This window comes from Punica granatum, chromosome 4 (assembly GCF_007655135.1).
Source record: "Punica granatum isolate Tunisia-2019 chromosome 4, ASM765513v2, whole genome shotgun sequence".
Taxonomy (NCBI): Eukaryota; Viridiplantae; Streptophyta; class Magnoliopsida; order Myrtales; family Lythraceae; genus Punica; species Punica granatum.
The window spans coordinates 33,842,167-33,859,547 of NC_045130.1; the positions used below are offsets into that span (position 1 = coordinate 33,842,167).

Below are 17,381 nucleotides of genomic sequence, written 5' to 3' on the forward strand. Positions count from 1 at the left end.
TTCTCTATTAAGAAATAGATTTAGAAATGAGAAGAAAATTAGACATGGAAGGTAAAAATTAATTTTCCAAAGAATGAACAATGATATTTTTAGGAAATTAAACATTTATTTTTCCTTTACTAGCTTAATAATTGATATAGAAGCATAGATCTATGTTGAATATTTAGCCCATATATGTATATAAGAAGTGGGATTGAAACTCACGCGCCCCGAAGGGGCGAGTGAAGAGGAACCGCTGACATCGAGATCTCACGTTTCCCCATTCCACAGAGACAAATTCACTTGATCTTCAATCAATCACCCAACGTCCGCATCTCCACCACCAACTGACCAGACCACTCCCCTCCCACCACAACCCGCCCCTCTCTCTATATAATCATCCCCCTTTCACCACTCTCCTCTCGCGCCTCTCTCCCTCTCTCTCTCTCTCTCTCTCTCTACCAACTATCAATCCTCTGTCCTTACAACTCCGGCACGAAGGTACAGTAGCGCTCCCCTTCCTTCTTCCTCTGCTCCGTTTCTCCGATCGACTGATTAACCGGAGGGCGCCGAGATCGAGCTGTTGCGTCGTTCTCTCTGCTCGTAATCTCGGAATTCCTCTTGACTTGTGACCGGAGTCCTATTTAAGTGCTTATGTCGCAGAGGAATGAAGTTGAGTGTTCTGTCGTCGTGTGCTTCTCCGTTCGCAGCGTCCTGTTGGACTTGCGATCGGGAGCGGATCTCCGTCGAGCTGTAGAGTTAGTTCGTCGGAGTTTTCGTGATGTCTATACTTTCCCTTGCGCATAAACGTTTGCTTGATCTCACTGAATTTGCAGTATCGCTGGATTTTACATTGAGTTCCGCCCAGGAGTGAACGCATTTCCGTGGTGCACTCTTTTAAGTGTGACTCACTGTTCTGCTAAGATCCATGGAATTATCTAAGCTCTGTCTATCTGCAATTCGTGATTGTGATTTACCGGTTGTGGTTAACTGAGTCCACTTTGTGAGCTCTCAGTTCTGCATAAACTGTATGGTCAGACATTCAGTGACCTCCTACTAGTGTAGAGCTGGAGAAGTTTTGACGATTAGATCTCTGCTTTTATTTTTCTCTTGATCTGTATCTAGACAGATTTCCACTCGTATGTTTGCATTTGTGCTGAAATTTTCAGTTTGATCAAGTGTTCTATCTCTTGCTAATCTCCAGTGGCTTGCTTCTTACTGTAACTGTCTGAATTCGGTGCGACTTTGCCTTGATCCGTATCTGATCTTTGCACGTCTTGTTGAATCTTGTTTTTTTTTTTTTAAATGGTTCCTTGATTTAAATGCTTGGACATGAAGCATCTTGTATTGTCTGTTTCTGTTCCATCCGTAGATCTGCTGTATATTTATTTGTCTGTTCCTCGTTTTGTTATATAAATGTCTCACTCTGATGTTGCCGTTCCTTTCACGTTCCAATGCAACATGATCTAGGTGATTGTCTCTTTACATGTCTCTCCCTACATGAAATTTCACATTAAAATAGTACACCGGGCTTTTTTGCTGGATAGCTCTCTTGACAAAAGCTATGCACACTTTGGTATTTTAAATTAATGAGATGGGTGTGTTATTCCCACGAAGCATAGAAAGATGGATTTCACTTTGGGCCATTTTCTGTCATAGTTTAATCGATTGGCTTCTCATAAAGCTCTGTTCGACGTACATATAGTCAGCTGCAAATATTCTTGGAAGAATTTTACATCAAGAATAACACATTATATTGAATTTAATGCAACTGAAAGTTGGATTTCTGTAAATGTGACTAACAGAGAATGGCGTCTCACGTTGTTGGATACCCTCGCATGGGCCCCAAGAGAGAGCTCAAGTTTGCATTGGAATCATTCTGGGATGGGAAGAGCAGCGCTGAGGATTTGCAGAAGGTGGCTGCTGATCTCAGATCCTCCATCTGGAAGCAGATGGCTGAGGCTGGCATCAAGTACATTCCTAGCAACACCTTCGCCTACTATGACCAGGTACTTGACACCACTGCCATGCTCGGGGCTGTCCCTCCTAGATATGGCTGGAATGGAGGAGAGATTGGATTTGATGTGTACTTCTCCATGGCCCGAGGAAATGCCTCTGTCCCTGCTATGGAAATGACCAAGTGGTTTGATACCAACTAGTAAGTGAAAACTAACTCTAATATCTGCCATGCACCTGAAAAGTTTTGCAGCTTGTAATATTGACAAATGCACGCTTTGTTTCGATCCAGCCATTACATTGTCCCAGAATTGGGTCCCGATGTCAAGTTCTCTTACGCTTCTCACAAGGCTGTCAATGAATACAAGGAGGCCAAGGCGGTAGGTGTCTACGTGAACCAAGTTTTTCCTTTCTCCTTCATTTCCTTCCCTGTATTTCTGTTGGGTGTTCAGTCATGGGCAACTTATAGGAAATCTTCTTTTGACCTTGAAATGTATGTGCCAAGTAGATTCATAGATTGTGCTTATATATGTGTATAGAATATATAAAAGGGTAAATGGCCATAAATGATGTGGGCAACCTCATAAGTATTAATATTTAATAATCAAAAGGCAAAATGGTAAATGTTCTATTCTTGGTAAATGCTTGCAGCTCTTACTACGTTGCCTGAATATTGTTAATTTGATTCAATGGTGCTGATTCTCTCTGTTGTCCAGCTCGGAGTGGACACTGTCCCAGTCCTCATTGGACCTGTCTCATACTTGCTACTATCTAAGCCTGCCAAGGGGGTGGAGAAGACCTTCTCTCTTCTATCCCTCCTTGGCAAGATTCTTCCAATCTACAAGTAAGAATTAAGCACTCTTGTTTAGAGGAGCTCACGCAGATAGAGTTCAGCTCTGATTGGTTTTATGACGTTGATTGAACCATCCAGGGAAGTTGTATGCGAACTTAAGGCAGCTGGTGCTTCGTGGATTCAGTTCGATGAGCCCACCCTAGTGATGGATCTTGACTCTCACAAGTTGCAAGCATTCACTGAAGCCTACTCAGAGCTGGAATCATCACTTTCTGGCTTGAATGTGGTCATCGAGACCTACTTCGCTGATGTGCCTGCTGAGGCCTACAAAACTCTGACCTCTCTGAAGTGTGTCACTGGATTCGGATTTGACTTGGTTCGTGGAACTAAGACCCTTGATTTGATCAAGGCTGAATTTCCCAAGGGGAAGTACCTTTTTGCTGGAGTTGTTGACGGTAGGAATATCTGGGCCAATGATCTTACTGCTTCTCTAAGCATCCTCGGGGCACTTGAGGGCATTGTTGGCAAAGGTATACATTTGACTCCTTTCGACTTCAGATTTTACTTTCACAATCTGATATTTACTAGTTTGATCATGATCATATTTGCATCTGCCCCTATGCAGACAAGCTTGTGGTGTCCACTTCTTGCTCCCTCTTGCACACTGCTGTTGACCTGGTCAATGAGCCCAAACTAGACAAGGAGATCAAGTCATGGCTTGCTTTTGCCGCTCAGAAGGTTGTTGAAGTGAATGTCTTGGCCAAGGCCTTGGCCGGACAAAAGGATGAGGTACATACTCCTATCATAAAAATGATAGCTGATCAGAGGCTAAGGTTAAGCGCACCGGCAGGATGTTCCCATCTGTTGCTCTTTTTGGCATTTCCCTCTCCAGTTTAGACTGAATAGTAGGTGTTTAACACTAACTGCTGTTTACATATCCCAAGGATTTGGGATGATTCCTCAGCAAATAAAATTGGTAGTGTTTTGAAAATTTTATGACCTCGTTGGGTAAATTTAGCTGGATGATATGATGTGGAAGAGGATAAATAAAACAGCTTTACTTATTGATCTAATTGATATCTTGAACGACGAGAGGGACTCACTTTGCCTGGGAGAACCATCCTGGTATTCATCCAATTGACCATTCCTTGGGCTTCCTTTCCAGGCATTCTTCTCTGCTAATGCTGCTGCTCAGGCCTCGAGGAGGTCCTCCCCAAGAGTGACCAATGAGGCTGTCCAGAAGGCTGTAAGTATCTCCATCCAAACCTCCCTAACAACTTGCTTTCTGCACAAAATTTCAGTAGTGCCGTTCCATAACATTTGTTGATTTTGATCTTTCCTTTCTCAGGCTGCTGCTTTGAAGGGCTCTGATCATCGCCGTGCTACCAATGTGAGCGCTAGGCTAGATGCTCAGCAGAAGAAGCTTAACCTTCCTATCCTACCAACCACCACCATCGGGTCCTTCCCTCAGACCATTGAGCTCAGGAGGGTCCGCCGTGAATACAAGGCCAACAAGTGAGTGAATGTCTTCTTCCATGTTACTTTTCCTGTTCAAACGTAAAAGGGAGACTAATCTATTTTAAGATAAATCCGTTGACCACTCACCATTTTTGTTTTGCAGGATCTCCGAGGAAGAGTATGTTAAGGCCATCAAGGAGGAAATTAGCAAAGTTGTCAAGCTCCAAGAGGAGCTTGATATAGATGTCTTGGTTCATGGAGAGCCCGAGGTCGGCATTCCAATGATACATCTGATAGAATCCACACTACTCTTTCATCATCCTTCACAAACTTGTACTGAATGTTGGAAACTGTATGATTGCAGAGAAACGATATGGTCGAGTACTTTGGGGAGCAGCTCTCGGGTTTTGCCTTCACTGCTAACGGATGGGTGCAATCTTATGGATCTCGCTGCGTGAAGCCGCCAATCATCTATGGTGATGTGAGCCGTCCCAAGCCGATGACTGTCTTCTGGTCCTCCACAGCCCAGAGCATGACCTCCCGCCCAATGAAGGGAATGCTTACTGGCCCCGTCACTATCCTCAACTGGTCTTTTGTCAGAAATGATCAACCCAGGTACCAAAAATAGACAACAATAAAAAGATCTGAAAGGCAGTACCTTATTATATCTTTCACTAACTGTAGAATGTTGGTGGTGTTTACGAAATTTTGTTTGTTTTATAGGTTCGAGACTTGCTATCAGATTGCCTTGGCCATCAAGGATGAAGTTGAGGACCTTGAGAAGGCCGGGATCAACGTGATCCAGATTGATGAGGCTGCTCTGAGAGAAGGGTTGCCCCTAAGGAAGTCCGAACATGCTTTCTACTTGGACTGGGCCGTCCACTCCTTCAGGATCACCAACTGTGGCGTCAAAGACACCACTCAGGTTTCCCATCTAACCTCTCAATACTCCCATTTAACTTTTATGGTAAATGATTTCATTAATTTATAAGTTTTGGTGTTAATGGACTGAGTTGTCGTGAAATTAATTACTCGGCAGATCCACACCCACATGTGCTACTCCAACTTCAACGACATCATTCACTCGATCATCGACATGGACGCCGATGTCATCACCATCGAGAACTCCCGGTCTGATGAGAAGCTGCTGTCAGTGTTCCGCGAGGGGGTGAAGTACGGGGCTGGAATTGGCCCAGGAGTCTACGACATTCACTCTCCGAGGATACCATCCACAGAGGAGATAGCGGACAGGATCAACAAGATGCTTGCGGTCCTCGAGAGCAACATCCTGTGGGTCAACCCCGACTGTGGTCTCAAGACCCGGAAGTATGCCGAGGTCAAGCCGGCCCTCCAGAACATGGTGGCTGCTGCCAAGCTCCTCCGCACACAGCTCGCCTGCGCCAAGTGAGACATGGGAGTCTTGGTGATCGGGTTTTGATATCTTTATTTAAGAGTATTAAGGTCCGGTGTGTTGTTTGTCTAATAATTGAGCTCCATGATCAAATATTAGGGGGGATGATATCCTTGATGGCGGACTCTGTCTGTCTTTTTTCACCCGAATTTTACACTCCCCTTTCGTTTTCCTTGGGATTATCTTCACATGATACGATATTATGAGTCCAGTTCAACGAAATGAGCTATTGCAAGTTATCAATTTTTGCATACGCAGTTGAAAGAGCCACTACTGTCTTATCTGATCACTCGAAATTGCCTCTTCAAAAGATTTAGAGGGTTCATCATTCGAGCAAGTAACAACCCAGATCCAGACCGGTTGAAGAACCCTGACTATGTTTGAGCCACCTTAGCGTCTAAAACTGGGATGGGGCTCGGTCCACCCGGACCGGGTCTGTCATCAGGTTAGGTTGCTCTAATGCAACCAGGTTGAAGCCACCCGAGACGCAATTGCTGAGATCAGCTTGAGCCAGCAAACCTTGGCTCGACCATCTTAGACTGGGCCATCTCCCACTTGAGCCTTAACTCTAAAGGGCAATGTAGAACAAAACCAGAGAAGATTGCTTAAATTTGGAATCCTATGCACTACAGGGATTCGCGTATTGACTGCTCCAATGGCCTTAGATACGTGATTAGGGACTGTAAGTAACCCTTTTCTGGGGCGACAACTTACGGGGAGTTGGCCCCCTAAGGCAGCTCATCACTGGTCCTCTCACTCCTGATGATGTAAACGCCTCGGTATGCCATTGTGTCACCTATGGGGAGTAGGACATGAGGAACATCTATACCCAGGGATATCCTTGACCGTGTCCAAAGCCATCCTATATTCAGATAAATAGTCTTGCTTCAGTGTGTGTTGCCTGGAAGTACTCGGAGGACGACGGGGAATCTGACCTTAGTACAGCTTTTGAGCTTGCAGGTCACTGGCCAGTAGATTCCAGGGTTCTAGAAGGAATCATATCTATCAAGAAGCCAACTTTTGTGCGCATTAGATAAGACGCATACGAGGCTGCAGGAACATTTTGTTCATTTTGTGGCTCTTCTGCAGACATTGGACTCCTCTTATTGGCAGACTCGAGTATTTCTTATTGTCGATCTGTTGGACGGAGAGCTGACAAAGATCTTACTTGATGTACTCTGATCATTATGGTTCATGAACGAATGGCCTATGGTGTATTACTTCATCCAAACATCCTCCAACCAATAGTTAGTAGCCGATACAATGTACACTGGAAAATTCCACTTCCAGGGTTAACATAAACCCTCTTTAACTTCGTTTCTGGAATGAATACTTCTGGTTTTCGCAACTACTCAAACTACAGCTTAATTTAACCTGCAAAAATTTACCCAGGCCAACAATAGCGTTGCACAAGGCAGCAGTCATCGTTCTAACTGCAAAATTCACATGAGGATGCCTTCCACGTTGTTGAGAGCTTTTTTCATGACCTTGAACTTTGCTGCAAACCCTTTATTGCTCCGCAGGACATACTCCTTGATGAAGAACTCAATACCATATCTGAGGGGCTCGAGCTCCGGGACGACTGCAATACGTGAGAACACATTCCAGATAAGACTCTCAGGATGCTCGAATATAGACTCGAATAGCATCCGGAAATGCATGATCCGTTTCGGATTTAGTTGCTCAGGGTCGCTGAAATCTACGGTCTTGAGGACAGCAAGGGAGAGGGTGAAGGAGGTCACCATTTCGGCCACAAACTTTGCTAGGTGCATGGACCTTTGAAGGGCCATTTCCTCCAGCTTTTTGAAATGATCCCAAAAGCAAAACTGAGAATCAAAACCGGAGAAGTGTGTCACTGCCTTTATCTAAAGCTTAATCAAGGGGATACGATATCCAATGCAAAGCACAAATTGTTTGAGCTGCAATTCTATAGACAATTCCAATCAGCTTCTGCCATATATCTTTAATTGTTTAGGAAAATTCAAACCAAATTGATAATCCCTCATTTTACGAGTATGCAAGAGTGCAAAAGGTTATTCTCAACTATCGCCGACATTTTTCATTTGCAGAAATTAGGGCACAAAGCTGCATTTTCAGAAATAATGGGCAGAATGATTTGAATGAGGAGTTCGACAAAGTACCTGCATAGTGAACTTGTGGTTCTTGTCATCCTCACAAAGTTTAGAAGCCAAAACTGTGTAATATTCGTTGAATACTTTCTCCTGTAAACAACACTCCACAAGAACCCGTATAATATCTCTATCCTGCGATGCGTGAAAGTACACTGTAAGCAATTCTTTTTGATACCCATACAATATCATGAAAAGCAACTGCCACTGGGAAGCATTGATAAAAGGCTACCTGCTTTCCTGGCAAATCCAACCTCAGAAGTTTCTCAAAAGCATCAATGTAGTCCTCCCCACTCATAATTACACAGAAGATAGCCCTCCGAGCATCCGTGTTCATACTCTGGGCAGATGCGAGCTCCAGCATTCTTCGGGCCTCAAGAACCTCCTTGTCGATTGTACTTGCAACCTCTGCTACATTGTCAGTCACCGAAGCTATGTCCCCAGACAACCACCACTGGCCTTTCTTGTTGGGATCAAGCAGCTTACTCCACTTGATTCCCCTGATTAAAACGTCCTCTACTCTTAACTGGACAAGAAATATTGAAATTAGTCAATTTCCACAATACCAAACCTCCTCATGATCATTAGTCAATGCGTTTCGATTTCGGCTGCTCCTTGATATAGAAGAGAAACTACTGCATGATCAATACCATTAAAAGAATAAATTTCAGTGACATTATTCAGTGCCACTCATCAGGCCTTCCGAAGGAAACTGATCAATGTCCCCAAACAGTTTAATATTAGCATTATCCATCCAATTTTATTAGTTAAGCAAGTCTGATGCATCTTTCTTTTTAAAATCACAATGGATTATATGGGTACTCCCATAATTGAAGCATACTGGTACATGTTACACTAATATTTACTTGCTGCTGAGCTAGAGCAGGCAACTACCCTAAGCAATGTAGTCAAAAGTTTGCTCTTATTAGACCCAACTCTAGAAACTAAAGTTGGAACCACAAGGTAATAGAACAGTGACAGCATGAAATAGAAGATATAAGAACCGGTTGAGAAGGGGAAAATAAAACAAAACAGACCTTCTGCAACCATTTCTTCATTCTTGTATGAGGTGCAGAATCCTCCTTAGTCCGCTTCTTGTTGTTCTTGAGGTCACATATGGTTTCAAGCATGAATTCCATCTGTAACATAATACATTAAGATACTTGAAAATAGAAAAGGACTGGAAGGGAAAAATTGTGAGCAATAATTGCTTTTGGAGGTAAAAGTGGAGAAAAGACTCACCCTCTTGCCATTAATGTTCTTTTGGCCATTTTCAGTGGAGGCCTTCAACTCATTGACCTTATTCTGGACACTCATTATAAAATTTTTCATGGCAGTGGGATCATCACTTCTTATCTTCATTCCACAGCCTTGACATTTACAACGTTGGGTTAGGCACAACAGAATGATATTCTATTACATGTGCAAATGCTAAAGATAGGTTCAGAAAGAACAGCAAAGATTGCTAAAAAAAATCTTAAAGAGGATGCAAACATACAGAGAAAGCAGAAATGGTATTTCATAAAGGGCCTACTTTGTAAAATAGTCAAGATAGTAGCAACATCAATCTCTGTCAAACGTCGGCTCAAAGTGATCAGAAAGTCGTATATCAAATCGCTGCAAATCATCACGAATAGATATAGGTTATTCCATGCGTTCCAAGGCTCCATAAAATGGACAACATAGAGGTAATAACTCAAATTATGAACAAGGCATTTTCCTAGCAAAACTTGGTATGCATTTTTCTACATAATTCAATGGGAGTGAAGTTTTCTCCATTAACAAGGAAAACAAGTTTTGACAATCACTTGCCCCAAACAGAAGCTCAGTACTCTAGGCTTGGAAGAGGAAAAATGTTTGACAATATGTTAATAGCATTGCTCAATCTTTAAGCTTTTTCCCATGCTAAGTGTGTATATCACTTTATTTTATGGTTTTATTTTGGCCCTTTTGGGATTGGTAGATACAATATATTACTTACTGGTGAAACCCATGGCTATAAAAAAAAAAATTTCCTTAGGAATATACTTGCAGAACTGAGATTAAAAATATATGGCAACAAAAATCTCTTAGCGGTAAGAAGTACGTAAGGAAAGAGGCTGAGACAAGTTTGAAGACCTGTTTGTCTACTCAAAATAACTCACTGGGATTTACTACGGCAAACCCATAAAGCCCTTTTTGAATAGAAAACTCCAAATCCCTTAACAAAATAACGCAAGATAACCTAAGGGCAAACATTTAAATTTTCTCTTCTTTCGACAAGAACATCTACCAGGCAATTACAAATAATCACCATGTCATTTCTTTTTCATCCTATTAAGAGATAAATGCAAATGATAAACATGATATCATGACGTTATAACAACCCCACAATATATTTTTGATGCAATGCTCTGTCAAATCAAAATTTTCCTGCAAACTGTACTTCCAGAGACTATTTAGCTCACTCACCTTGAACAGACTCCAAATATACAAAGATGAGAGAGCAAGAGAGTAAGATTTCGGAGGGAAAGATTATTCTCTTTCAGATATTCATCCTATAAAGCAAGCACCAACAACAGAAACAATAAGTTCCAAAACTCCAATATAACAACCAGATAATCACTTAAGTAGATGGAGGAGAATTCTGCATAATCACTTTAATGAGGCATACCTCAAAGTATTTGGCAAGAGATGCCATAAGCGTTGCACTGAAATCTACACCAACCAAACAAGCCATGCCAGCAACAAAGGCTGCAAAAACAGCAGCATACCTTCAAAGACAAAAAATAATTTCTTTTTAAAATAAATGTCAGGAATAACCTACAGATGAATATGGCAACACCAGCTTGGTGCTTCGCTTATTTACTGAACAAGAAGTTTGTCTAGCATAATGTCTCATAACATTATCTGTCTACGACAGGAACGATTGACTTTCCAATTGATGCTTAATTTTAGGACCAATAGATGTGTCAATACCATAACTTCATGAAAAACAAAGAAAAGACAAAGGCATGATTCTTGAATCAGTCTACTTCTCAACTTGGAAAGTATCATTGTTCGTACTAATGCATGCAGATCAAGAAAAGACAAGCATGAGTCAATAGTATGTGTAAATTTTAACTGTTCGTTGCCACGGGGACCTCCTGCACAAGATGCCAGAACCTCTTCACTTAAAATCTGGGAACCAACATTGCGAGGAAGTGACTGCATATATGTAAAACAGAAAAGCCTTAAGTGAAACTGGATCCACCATTCATGCATGTTCGAGCATTCAAAGCATTTAACAGATAGAACAAATAAATCCAAAAGAACTTATCAAATCTACTTTCTGATTTTCTACAGAAACTATTATCAAAGAGGATCGAATGTGAAGAAGAATAGATGAACAGCAAGCGATAATTACTCCATCAGACCAGTAACTTCAGAAATGAATTGAGACACGAAAACACTCTCATAAACATCGATCCAACAGTAGGATGGAATACAATCTCAAACCAATAGGTCATTATGTATCGACATATTAAATATTTCATCTGGAGCCACATAACTAACCTGATAGATTGTGGCTGTTTCTCCCGTGATAGACTCAACGTTAGATTCCGAAAGCCTATTCAGAAGACCTAGAAAAAGGCAAGACTTATCAAGTACATGAATCAGGATAAGAAATAAACTCGACAAAAAGGATTAAGTGCATTCCATACCCCTTACACGTCTATGGAGTTGTGAATGCTCTTTGGGCTCCGATCCTACACAAGTTCTCAAATGAGGAGCAATATATTTCATTTTAGCCTCTGCTACAGGGGGCTTGGCAGGGACTTCTTCTTCTCCAGATGTTTCTGTTGGCTTGGGCAGGTGCGATTCTGAATCATCTTTCAATGTCTCTGTCTTTTTCTTGCCCTTTCTAGAATGAACTTCATCTGGAACATCTTGTGACTCAGAGGCTCCTGTCATTGAATCAGGTGTACCGTTTGAAGCACAGTCTGATTCCTGCCTCTTACTTTTTTTACCCAAGCTTCTTTTCTTACGGCGCTTTAAACCATTTTCCTCAGCATATTCCGATTCAAGATCAGACAGTGGTTCAAAGAACTCGTTTAGGCCATCATCTAATCCACATAACTTTCCTTCCTTCACCTTGAGTTTCTTCGCTAGTGTCCTTTCCAACTCCAAATCCTCTTCTGCATATGTATTGGCAAGCTGTATATCCTTCAGAAGATACTCCTCAAACTTCGCCTTTGATCTTCTCTTCACACTCTTCTTCACTTTCCCAATCTTAGTCGTAGCAGAACCCTGATGTTTGTAAGAATCGTTATTAACTCCATCTCTCTTCAGTATGTCCGAAGGTTTTAAGCTCTGATCTTCCCTGGGGTCGGATAGGATCTGTGAATTCTCTCGCCTTGTTTTACTATTAGACAATGACTTTGATTCCTCAACATTTGCCGACTTTAGAGCAGCAGATGCTTTATTTAACTTCTGAGACTTCTGCAAATATTAATGGCGTATATACGTGAAACCAATCGATCAACAAGTCCTATAACCATATCTGAACAAACGAAGAAAAAAAGTGACAAAGTGGATAAAGACAGCATAAAAACCTGATGTTCCAGCCATGCTTCGTATAAATTTCGCTTCTTGGCAGATCTGGATTCTTTACGCTTTTCGCAGCGAGATTTCTCAGGCAAACTTTTCCCTGCATCAGATTAAGAGATAATCAAATGCTATTAACTAAAGCGGAACCTGAAACAGATTAAGATTAATATAACTTGGACCCCGGCCTTACCCATTTTGCACAACTGAATCCTTTCAACTGGAAGACTGCCAATGAAGCCAAAACAATCATATCAGTTTTACATATTGACAAAGAAAGCTTATTCGACAGCCTAATTGAAGGAGAAAGATTCATAAAAATGAAGGACAAAGTAATTAGTGCCATGAGCAACCCATTCAAATTCAAATGACAGTCCATGCGCATCAATTAAGAACACTGAAAAGATTATTACTAATCAATTGGTTGGACCGATAACAACACATAGAAAAGATACCACAGAAAATATCAAAACTGAAGAATTGTTTGCTCAACAAGCTGACTGGAAAAGTCCGAACTGCTTTCAACATGTAACTAGCAACTTCCCACAAATCAATCCGAGCCCAAACCGAGGATGGGGCAACTGGGGCAGTTGAGAGTTGGGGGATATACCTATCTATCTACTCCAGAACAATCAATCAATATATAACAGCCAGTTTGTTCCCCATTCCACGATAAAAATTAGAACTTTTTTCTGCTGCTTTGCATCGCCATCATCATCTATGAACGGGAAAACTCGGTCACAAATCAATCTCTCAATCCATTGGTTAAACTAGTAACAGGGGCCAGGAAAGGCCGCGAACTTACACAGCTTCCCACCCGCCAAACACCGCAACGGCCGAGCAGAGGAGGAGAACGGGCGGCAGTACAACAAGACGAGCCGGAGGAGAAGAACTTGAGAGTTCAGGCTTCCGGGAGGGAGATAAAAAGGGCCAAATGGGCCTCTAAAATGGGCTATATGGGCCTTGTTAAGAGGTTGGGAGACAGGCCTAGGAACAATATATGGGCTTTTAAAAACAGTCTGCTTGACCTTTTCCTTTGTTGATTATGTCCGTATATTTATATTTACTAGGGCCGAATCTCGCGCGATATCGCAAGTCAAATTATTCATTATATTATATTATATAATTGCTTTCACTAATGTATATGATAAATCAAGGCTCGATGAGTTCTGTATTTTCGATTGCAAAGGCGGGATATGCTTGAGGGTTGTCTACGATGTCAACTTGGTGGGGCTAAAAGGACAGCGTTTGCCACACCTTAAACTTGTAATTCCACATCGGTGTTGCGAGACTGTGATCTCAAATCCCGTGACAACATTCGCTTCCGTGACTCATCTCCTTGGTTTTCTATTGTCATTTCTTCATCATTAATTTCTAGGTAGGTTTTTGAGCTTGCAAACTTAATGCAAGATATCTCAATACAAACTGATAAATTTAGCAAGCGTCATGTACTATTTAGACTAATAAATTTCTTGGCAAAATGATCCATCTAATTACCAGTCCAGCTACAAAAAGGAGAAAAAGTTTGCCGAACTTTCAACTTTCAAATATTGCCCAATATAAAGTGATTCAATAAATTAAAAAATTTATATAACCACCACTTTACCACTCGCCACAGCACGGTGATATAATGTTTAAGATTCAACCACTTCATTTGAACATCATGAATTCGAATCTTATCGAGAATGTAGAACTCGCCACTATATGGGTGTATTATGAAATGTCGATGGTTGGTCGTAATTCATGATTCTGTGAGCCTTGGACTTAATTCACTAATGTGTTGATAGGGCTGTGGTGACCAAATTGAGTTAAAGTCTTACCGAATTACGACAAAAGAAACATTTCGTGATGGTTAACTTCACGTAGAGCTAATAATTCGATTTAAACTTTTGAAAAAGAAATCACTTCGCCGCTCATTCCACTTCTCTGCCCCCCACCCCCCCTCTCTTTTCCTGAATGCTTTTCTCTCCCTCTCTCTCTCCTTTTTATGTAATCTCCGTCCTCCTCCCGCTTTCTCTCCTTTTTTCCGAAATCTGCGTCTTCTTTCTCTCCTTTTTATGTAATCTGTGTCTTCCTCCCTCCCATAATATTCAGTCAATTTGTATTACATCAATTCAATATTCTTAATTGAAAATTTAAATTTAAATTCTTACAAGGAGATCTAAAAACATTTGAAAATTTTTTAGCGCATATCATATTATACCACGTACAGACATTAATTCCATACAATAATGCAGAAAATGTATAAACTCTGCGAAGAAAGATGGTGGATAGCTTCCCCTCTCACCATGGGCCGATCGTTGAAGGGACCCTTGCAGAAACAGATACAGTAGTAGTTGAATAAATACTTATTTTGTTGAGTTTTAAACAAAAATAGTGTTTGGTGAGTACTTTTAAAATCATGATTTGGCTTATGTTTGTGATTGAAAACGTGATTTTTTCCAATAAATTAATAGATATTTATAAAGATTATTTTCCCTTATCTTTTATTTTAGATATTAATTTTAATTTCACTAGTTTCAAATTGTTACATTCAAAACACTTTTACTTATTTTAAAATCAATACTTATTTTTCAGCAATTATATTTCATTACTTTTATTTCAGCAACAATACTCCAAACCAATTATTAAATGAGAGCGAGAGAGTACAACTTAATTAAATGAAATTGATAAGCTATGAGACAAAAATATCATCCTCTCCATGGACAACCTTTTTATTTTTATTTTTTTGCCTTCTCCATAACGATCATTTAAATTCAAACAAACTTGTTCTTAAAGATGAACCTATATTGACTAAGATGGTTGATAATAGGAAGAAATTGACGCCTTCCACTGTATAACGATCATATCCCAATTCATTGTTTTTTGAAAGTCCAAAAAATAAAAACTTAATATAGGCTTTTAAAAGAAAATAAATGCCTCTTCTCTCCTAGTTTTTATAACTAGTCCTTCTACCCATCCGTTACACGGCCTTTACATATATATATTTTTCACTAATCTTTTGTGAAATATATTTTTAAAATACAATGAAATTATGATTTATAATATTTTTAATTGATGTTTTATAAATTATATTTTCGAATTATATTTTTCGATAATCGAAAATAATAAATTAATGAAATATGTCATTTATTTTTTTAATTAATTAATTTCTTTCATAAGTCTATGTACACATTGGGAAAGTATAGTTACTTCTCGAATCATTCCATTCGATAGCTTTCAGTTCCACATTTAATTGACCTACTTCAATTTAACGAATTTTACTATAATTTTTTATTCACATTTGACGTACTTTTGATTATTTATATGTAATAATATATTATTATTTTTTCGAAAAATTAAAAGATTTTTCGGTATTTTGAAAGAACTCAATATAATTGATATTTTTCAAGTTCAATGTACAAAATGCCCCATAAATACAGCGTTTGTCCCACCTTAAGCTTGTAATTCCACATCGGTGTTGCGAGAATGCGATCTCAAATCCCATGACAACGTTCGCAACCATGACTCATCTCCTTTGTTTTCTATTGTCATTTCTTCATCATTAATTTCTGGATAAATTGCACTCGTGGTCCAAAAAGTTTTACAAATGTTTTAATATGGTACAAAAAGTTTTTTTTTTGTGCTACTTGATAGTGCAAAATGTTGTTTCAAAGTTACTACTTAATAGTATAAACCGTCATCTTGCCATTAACGCCGTCAATTACTGTTGATGTGGCAGATATTATTTGTTACTTTTGTTATGCAAGATCAATCATAGTGCGCCACATTATTTAAAAGATATAAAATTCGAAAAAGTCCAATAAAAATATATAAAATATTAGAAAAATACAGAAAAATAATAAAAAATTATTTTTAAGATTTTTAAAATTAAAATAAATTGAATGAAATAAATAAATAAAAAAATCTCCCTCTCTTTCTTCTGAAAAAAGGATAAAATTTAAAAAATTTAAAAAGTAAAAGAAAACTCTAAGATCGAGTATGAGGAGGAAGGAGGAGGGGAAGAAGTAAAGAGAAGGGAGAAGGAGCTGACAGGGAGTAGCAGTAGGCGGAGAAGCAGTGGAAGAGGCGGTTGAGGAACTTGAGGACGGCGAATCGGAGCTCCGGTGTGAAGACCACTTGGAGCAAGGATTGACAGAAGGCCAGATCCTGCATTGCTGCGCTTGCGGGAAGGGGGGTGCTGCCTGTGGGGCGGCTGTACGGACTATGACGAGGGCCTCGTACCGCTTGTTGGCGGCCTTGACGGAGAGCTAATCGGCGGAGATTGAGTCCAGGGGAGCAGCCGGCGGCGCTGGCAGAGGCTGTGACGTGGGGTTGGTGGGTGTCGCAGTGTTGATAGCTGGAGCTGCCATTCGAGTCTGAATTCCGGTGGCACACGACTCCGACTCCTTCCTCAGCGAGGACGATAAGATTTCTCTATAAATCTATATGTAAAAACGTACTGCGAGAGCCGAGAGGGGAGAGATCAAATATAGCTTCATGATATGTTCGTTCAGGCATAACTTACTCCGATCCGAATAAGCAAAGTATCAGGATTTAGAATATTGGATTGACTTCTTTTTTGCCCATCGATGCTTAATCCAAGAGTTTTCTTAGTATGAGGGGTCACAATTATGGTAATTTTTGGATCAGCTCCGTTTCTGTGGGTTGCAGCTCAAACCAGGCCTAATTGCATGAGTCACTGCAGCGACCTAAACATTCCTTACCCCTTCGGCACCACAGATGGCGGAAGGGACTGCGGCCCCAGGTTTAGCATCTCCTGTGACAATTCTTCGGGTCGTCCAGTCCCATACTTGTTCCTCGGATCTATCCCTGTCGTTGATATCTCGTTGGACAATCACGAGATACGCGTCATGGCGCCTGTAACTTACCACTGTTACTCTTCATCAGGAGCAATAACTGTTGGGAAAAATCCATGGGCTTACTTGAGACTCGGGCCCATCCGCAACCCAAAAGCTTAAGCTAATGGGTTGCTAGACCATTATCTCTTATAAACCTATGGATTTCCTCTCAATTTTTCCATGTGGGATTACTTCCATCACCTGCCCTCATCATTTTCCATATAGGAGAGAAACTGGCCCAACAATTC

The 17,381-nt window shown here is 40.5% G+C and overlaps 2 protein-coding genes across 4 annotated transcripts; one reads left to right on the forward strand and one right to left on the reverse strand.

Moving 5' to 3' along the window:
• The first annotated feature begins 320 nt into the window (after positions 1 to 320).
• LOC116202551 (5-methyltetrahydropteroyltriglutamate--homocysteine methyltransferase) lies at positions 321 to 5,848 on the forward strand. Its single transcript, XM_031534137.1, has 12 exons — positions 321 to 480; positions 1,785 to 2,137; positions 2,228 to 2,315; positions 2,652 to 2,779; positions 2,867 to 3,258; positions 3,354 to 3,517; positions 3,894 to 3,974; positions 4,077 to 4,243; positions 4,350 to 4,455; positions 4,551 to 4,801; positions 4,910 to 5,111; positions 5,226 to 5,848. Exons 2-12 carry the CDS (start codon positions 1,788 to 1,790, stop codon positions 5,592 to 5,594), a joined length of 2,298 nt encoding a protein of 765 aa, XP_031389997.1. The 5' UTR covers positions 321 to 480; positions 1,785 to 1,787; the 3' UTR covers positions 5,595 to 5,848.
• A 934-nt stretch (positions 5,849 to 6,782) lies between these two features.
• Positions 6,783 to 13,196, reverse strand: LOC116202550 (nucleolar MIF4G domain-containing protein 1-like). Of its 3 annotated transcripts, none has more exons than XM_031534134.1 (14): positions 13,098 to 13,196; positions 12,486 to 12,520; positions 12,301 to 12,395; positions 11,410 to 12,187; positions 11,261 to 11,328; positions 10,830 to 10,912; positions 10,380 to 10,479; positions 10,178 to 10,263; positions 9,261 to 9,343; positions 8,969 to 9,096; positions 8,764 to 8,865; positions 7,959 to 8,252; positions 7,739 to 7,861; positions 6,783 to 7,423 (listed from the first exon to the last, which is right to left on the reverse strand). In XM_031534134.1, exons 2-14 carry the CDS (start codon positions 12,487 to 12,489, stop codon positions 7,040 to 7,042), a joined length of 2,328 nt encoding a protein of 775 aa, XP_031389994.1. In that variant the 5' UTR covers positions 12,490 to 12,520; positions 13,098 to 13,196; the 3' UTR covers positions 6,783 to 7,039. The 3 variants fall into 3 exon arrangements, with proteins under 3 accessions (XP_031389994.1, XP_031389995.1, XP_031389996.1); XM_031534135.1 differs by lacking the exon at positions 13,098 to 13,196 and adding an exon at positions 12,903 to 13,008; XM_031534136.1 differs by lacking the exon at positions 13,098 to 13,196 and adding an exon at positions 12,748 to 12,766.
• Between the last annotated feature and the right edge of the window lie 4,185 nt (positions 13,197 to 17,381).